The sequence below is a fragment of the Choloepus didactylus genome, chromosome 3, assembly GCF_015220235.1.
Source record: "Choloepus didactylus isolate mChoDid1 chromosome 3, mChoDid1.pri, whole genome shotgun sequence".
NCBI classification, from domain to species: Eukaryota; Metazoa; Chordata; class Mammalia; order Pilosa; family Megalonychidae; genus Choloepus; species Choloepus didactylus.
The window spans coordinates 190022354-190029189 of record NC_051309.1 but is presented as its reverse complement, the minus strand read 5'-3'; the positions used below and the strand labels follow the sequence as shown (position 1 = coordinate 190029189).

Genomic DNA, 6836 nt, shown 5'->3' with positions numbered 1-6836 from the left:
AACTTGGTGGAGAGCACATGTGTCTTGGACTCTAGAACTCTAAGTGGAGGTCACTGGTCAATTCTGCTCATATCTCTGAGGCTGAAAATGATATTGGTTTAGTAGAAAATTAAAATAAAATAAGCGTGGATGAAAGCAAGTGCTGTTCTCAAGGTGACAGCTGTTACTGGGGCAGCACTGCTAAACAGCAATCTAATAAAACCCAGTTTAACAGTCTCCCACTAGTGCCTTCTATTGGCAGAACCTAGAAGCACTGGCAAAGGAGAAATTTGTTAGGTTGGTTCTCATTCTTGGTTTGCTAAACAGAGTAAAGGAGAAAAAGGGTTTGCAATACAGAGAAACAATTTCCACTCACAGAAACCATCCAGAAGATTTGCCTTGGTATGGGAAACGAAATAAAACAATTCAGTAAAAAAACATCTGTTGAACTTACTTAAAATGATGAAGAATAAGAAAGATTATTCTGGGAATGACCTTTATTTAATAGCTTAAACTGAATTTCCTGAAGTAAAATAGATGCCTAGGATATTCTGTCAAGGGCCTCTGCCAAGTGCTCTAACATTTCCTCCACCAGAAGACTGAAACTCAATTCATGGGAAATGTATTTTGGAATTTGGTTGGTTTCTGGAATCAGTATTTGCTCTTCTTCACTAAGTCCTAGTCAGAATCTTCCTCTTCTTCTTGTTTTTTTTTGCTTCTCTTGCAAAGAAAAAATAGACATAAAAGTATAGCAAACAAAGGAATAAGCGAAAACACTGGGAAGTCCATGCTCTGTTTATGCTCTTTTTTCCCTTCTTTGTGTGGTGGTGGACCGCTGTCAAAACTACCTCCATCGCCATCAAGTAGGCATCTTGGTGGGGCCTTTCCAATGTCACAATGGCAATGTCCTTTATTGTTGCACACTCCCAGTCTGTTACAAGTATTACGTGAACAAACCCTATTAAAAAGAGGCATACTAACGCATTTCCTGTGGATACAGATATTTTCTGGACCACATTTTGTGCCATCTTTCACTTCACCAATATCAGGTATGGTCATCCCAAAATGATAGTCAGTGCCCCAGCAGAGGACCCCATTTAAGTCAATGCTATGCACAGTAGAATGCTCCTTCAACCGGGGTATTTCTGTCACGTTCTCACACTGAATTCGCCCGCACAGGATATCAGAGATACTACATTTTACATATTTATATTGGTTATGTTCAATCATACCACAGTGTCCAAAACGGTCACCACGGGTGTTGACTTCTCTGTAACAGCTCTGATTTGCGCTCTTGGCTTCTTTGCCAAAAATTTTCCTACACTGTTCATCACGGCTACTACAATTCTTTTCATAACAGTAACCATCGTTCGGGCATTGCGTCCCATCCTGCACGTATACATCTTCTGGGCATTGAGGAGATGCTCCATTGCACCATTCTGGAAGATCACATTCATTGACCTGTGCTCTACACACGTCACCTGATGGCATGAAGCTGCAGTTTTGGCAACACCCCCCAAAAGCACAAAGAGCCCCAGGAGTCAGATTGCAGTTCAACTGACAACAGGGATCTTTTTCACAAGATTTTAAGGTTCCACAGTCACATGCCTCTGCTCCTTCAACCATATTATTCCCACATCGCCTCTGTATAAATAGATCCTGTGGATTTCCTCTGTTGAGCATACATGTCCTTTTGGAAACACCATCCCAAAATTCAGCATAACTGCAATTGCTGAAAGTATTTGATGCTGTTTTTGCTGGGAACATTATGCATGTATGTTTCCCACATGTACAGTATGTAGTATCATGAAGCATACCCAAATTATGACCAAGCTCATGGGCCATGATGACTGAAAAATCAGCCAGATTATAACCCATGAAACTAAGAACTGCACAGTTAACCTGAGCCAGACATACTGTTCCAACATAAGCCAAGCCAAGATTCATACCAAATGACCTATCTGCAATAAGATGTACAATATCATGGTGAATTCGGAAATTAAATGCATTATGTTTCCATATGCAAAACTCTGTCAACAGTTCCTCTATATCACTATGTGTAAGGATGTTTCCTGAACTCCAGATCTCAATACCACTTAAAAATATTTCAATCTCCAATGGTACATAAAAAGTACCTACCAAATTGAGTACATTGAAAACTTCTGCCTGCACTATTGTTACATTACTCTGAAGGGATTGGAATCGATTATGGTCTACCACGATTGCCATTTCAATAATCAACAGGTGGGTCCACCATCTCTCATAGGAGCTTTGCTTCTGAATGTGATTATCACTCTCTTGCAACTTTATTTGTCGCATTATTTCCTCTTCTGTCAACCCACATCTCATGGATGGGAATTGTGGGTCATCACTTTCCATCTTAAACACCAAATGTTCAAATGCTGAGGAAAACATTTTAGGTTTGATTTCATAAATGATATCACTTATCTGGAACATTCCTTGAAAGCCTCCAAAACAGGTACTGAGGGCAACCAGAGATTCGGGGTCCCCCTCCACATAACCATGATAGAAGCAGTCAGTCTTTATAAAAGGCTGGTCCTCAAGGAGGGCACCCTGGTCTGTGTAGGTGAACACTGGGAGGTGTCTGGCCAGAAAAGCCTTCTTGACCTTCATGTGGACAATGTGTCTCCGGCCCCCCAAGTGCAGGCTGTAGGAGAGCCAACCTGAGGCCTTCAGGTGGCTCCCTTTAGCAGTGACCCTCAAGGGAATCACCACTTCTGGGGGTGTGTGATGCTGGGTGTGCTCATTATGGGACATTCCAGGGACGAGCAGGAACACCTCCAGCCAGAGCAGCAGGAGAGTAATCCTCATATGCAACAGGGCCTCACCCCCAGCCATTAGAGAGAGACCATTACAGAGGCTTGGTGAGGACAGAAGGGCGAGGCGGGAGGCACTTCTGGTCTGGCTCCTCCCTCTTAGCTGTTCATAATCAGCCCGGACCTGTAGGGATCTGTCTTCCTCCAGAGTTGAACCATCAGAGCAGCAGCACTATAAGTAAAATGAAAAAGAAGGTTGAAGATGGGTGTTTTTCTGACTAGCTCGGATTGGTGAGGAAGAAAAGGGTGTGAGATAGAAGGGAATATAGTTGGGCTCAAGGCTGAATATACCAACCGTATTGGCACTTTAAAACTGATGAAACAGAATCAGACTGGGTGTGTGTCAAGGATGAGTATTGTCTAAAGATTGATAATTATTGAAACTGGGTAATGAATGAATAAGGCTTCATTATACTGGTCTCTAAAAATTGAAAAATATGTAAACATTTTTACAATTAATATTTAGAATAATAGGGTTTTAAGGGAAAATAAATCACATCACTCTTTGCTGAGGTGGCCTGAAATTTTTCCTGTTGAATTGATGTAAGAATGAACAGTACAACCTTTCAGGTTGAAGTGTTAAATTATTTGACCATATTACTCAGGAAACATAAAAAAAAAAAAAAAAAAGAAAAAAAAAGAAAAAAAACTCTCCTATTATTCTATTATTTTTCTAATATATTTTGGGTATACTTCCCTGTAGTAGGGTATATTTATGGTTGCTGTTAGGGCATATTTATTTCTCTTTAACTGTTCACTCATTTCTATTTAATAATTCCCTCTTTATTCTTAGTTCCTCTGGCTCTTCCCTCTACATTTATTTCCAGTTACCCCTGGAATATTCCCTTTATTAAAAACAGCAGCAACCATCATTCTATTCACACTCTTCCATGGAAAGCTACTTACACTTATTAATTTTATTAAAACCTAGAAATCAACAATATGAAGCTATGGGGAAGGGACAGTTCCTATTCTCAGAATGCCCATTTCCCATATAGACCGGTGTTCTATCATTAACAAAGCCCTTTTCAATTCCCTAAAGAGGCTGCCATCCCATCTCACCTTAACTTTCTTTCACCCTTACACCAATACTGCAAGGCAATCCTACAGGAACCTGAAAGAACCTGGCATCAGATTTAGAAATTTGTCTGCCAATGATAATTTCATCTATATTTTCATTTTGTTTTGCAAGCATGTGGATGACAATTCAACATCCAGTTTTTTTGACCTTTACAATGCACCTTCACATATCTTTAGCCATCAAACTGTGGCCAAGGCCTATATATGATTATTACCCTCAAACATGCTAACTCTTACATCTTAAAATATTTGACGACAACTTTTATTGTTAATCAAAACTAAGTGCTCACATAACTAGAGGACTCAAATTTTATTTAACGTTTTTAGTATTCCATTTTTCTCCTTTTCTCTCCTATATAGTCATGCTCTGCACAACAGCAGTTCAACCATCATTTGCCAAAATCCTCAAACAAATCGAATTATTTAATCTGCTTTCCTAACTCATATAACTGTGAACATTGCTGTGAAGATAATTCCCATACTATGTTCAAGGGGACACTTAAAAGGGAAAATCACACTCAGAGTTGTGAAGAGGTATGCCGAGGCCTCAGCAAAAATGATGTCAGAAGAGATATTTTTTTCATGCACTCCTATGTTTTTTATACTTTGTCCTTAGTTTTCCAAATTACTTGTTACTTTTCAGAATTTCTGAATGCCCTTAACCATATATAGAGACCTATGCTGAAATGTACAGTAACATTTCCTTTCAAAGTTTTTACAATTGACATTTAATTATGGTAGTTTAAATTATAAAACCAAGATTTCTTCATGTTACCCTTGTTTGCTGGTTTGAATCTATTATATACCCCAGAAAAGGCCATGTTCTTTTAATTCACTCTTCTGGGGGAAGGCATATTGTGGGTGATAAGTTTGTTTCCATGGAGATATAGCCCAACCTAATCACAGTGTATCTTAGTCCACTTGCTGTAGTCCTCCACGAGAGGATAAAAGGCAGAGAAATTTTGGAGAGAGCTCAGAGAAGCTAAGAGAGTCACAAGCCTAGGAGCATTTGGAAGAAAGCCATTTTGAAACCAGAATCCAGGAGAAGGGCCAGAAGACACTGCCATGTGCCTTCCCATGTGACAGAGGAACCAGATGCCATCAGATCTTCCTCAGAGAAGGTATCTACCTCTTGATGCCTTAATTTGGACATTTTCATGGCCTTAAAATTGTAAATTTGCAATCTAATAAATCCCCATTGAAAAAGCCAACCCATTTCTGGTATATTGCATTCCAGCAGCTTTAGCAAACCAAGACAACTTGTTAAAACAGTATTTGATATTTATCTTCAAATTTGCCCTGTGGTTGCAGTTTGTTGAGGAGTTGTTTCACATTGAACATTATCATAATTATTAATGCAATTAGACATTTTTTGGATTACTTGGCTATGTTTCCATCGCTAAAAAAGCAAGCACCATACTTTCCAGAGTGCAGAGTGCCCACAAGAAGAAAGTGAGATCTCTAGATGACAGTTATAAGGATCAATGTCTTTAATTGTAGGTAGAATCTAAAATTCTGATTTATTCTCTCTGTTACTTTTGATGTATCCTTAGTAAATGTTATGGAGCATGGATGGTTGTTGCAACGGAATTGATTAATTGTGAATAATATAATACTGTTGAAAATGAACTTAATCTGTTATAAATCTGCCAGAATTTAGTAACAAGTCCTCAGCTTAGGAGTAGTTGATAAGTGGAGAAGACTCTACAGAAACATTCAGCTAGATTTTCTTTTTATTACATTATTTTATTAATTCTTTCTTTAAATCTTTCTTCTTCTTCCCTAATTTTCCACAAATTCTTCAACACCCATACCAAATTACCAAGTGCCCTCTCACTTTATTTACTCATTTTGGTACATGTGAGAAACAGCTCAACAAAAACACAAAGTAGCGCCTCCAACCAAAAACGTACAACATAGTTGGGAATATTAAATGGCACAACCCTCATTAATATCTGAACTCTTGACAATAAAGAAGCCTACTGTGTGCGTGACTCTGTGTGTGTGATTGCACCTGTACACACTTATGCAAATACTTGGCATTTCTTTTCCTTAAATAAACTCTGGAATCACTTACCAGTAGAAGAGTTAATGGTTTTCATAATTACTCTAGCTGTGGCCCTAGTCATAGATGGTTTGTACCTCACATGGCAATATGAACATGGCAATATGAAATATAGATCTCCTCCTCTTTGCCCTTCAATTCATTAAATTCCAGATTTAACTGCTTAGCAACAAGACTTTCTAAGTTCTACAGACCATGGCAACCAGCCTTGAATGCCTCCCCATCCTGGCTTCATCATATCCATTGATCTTTATTTTAATTTCACGTCATTATGAATGACCAGTTAGCTTCCTCACCCCATCGTATGTGCTCCCCACACACAGAATTTCCATTTCAGCTTTCCTATATTGTTCATAAAGTTGTTGTGAACCAAGATTATTTACTTATCAAAGGATAATATGAAACACTAGAAGTCCTTCAATGTACATAAAAAAATCACCTCCATTGTAAATCCATTTCTAATGATTCTGTAATTCAATAATCATTTATACGTCTCCTTATTATTTCAGATAATAACTCAGAGATATTTAATTTAAGGAACAAACAGTGAGAAGTGTTTAGCATGTTACATTGTGGTGTAATGTTTTCTTAGGAAACAAAGAGGCCCATTCAGCATAAGGATTCAAACAGAGGATTTTTGACCCTCCAAAATATGGAAATTATCAAAGTATTTTATTTCATCTCAGCTTTCCCAAAGAGAAGGAATATATATAATAATCACTTTATACAGACATTTAGATTTTCAATTTAATTTAGTTGAGCATACAATATTGCAATTTCAGAATCACCAATGAAGTGATATTTGCTTATCTAACCATAAAATATTTGATGAAAGTTGTGATATTTAAATGTACACGATTTTAAGAAGAAAAGAT

The 6836-nt window shown here is 38.0% G+C and overlaps 1 protein-coding gene across 1 annotated transcript; it reads right to left on the bottom strand.

Annotated features, from left to right (window-relative positions):
• Positions 1 to 567: 567 nt before the first annotated feature.
• LOC119528914 (disintegrin and metalloproteinase domain-containing protein 20-like) lies at positions 568 to 2795 on the bottom strand. Its single transcript, XM_037829107.1, has one exon. The coding sequence runs from the start codon at positions 2755 to 2757 to the stop codon at positions 658 to 660; it is 2100 nt and encodes a 699-aa protein (XP_037685035.1). The 5' UTR covers positions 2758 to 2795; the 3' UTR covers positions 568 to 657.
• Between the last annotated feature and the right edge of the window lie 4041 nt (positions 2796 to 6836).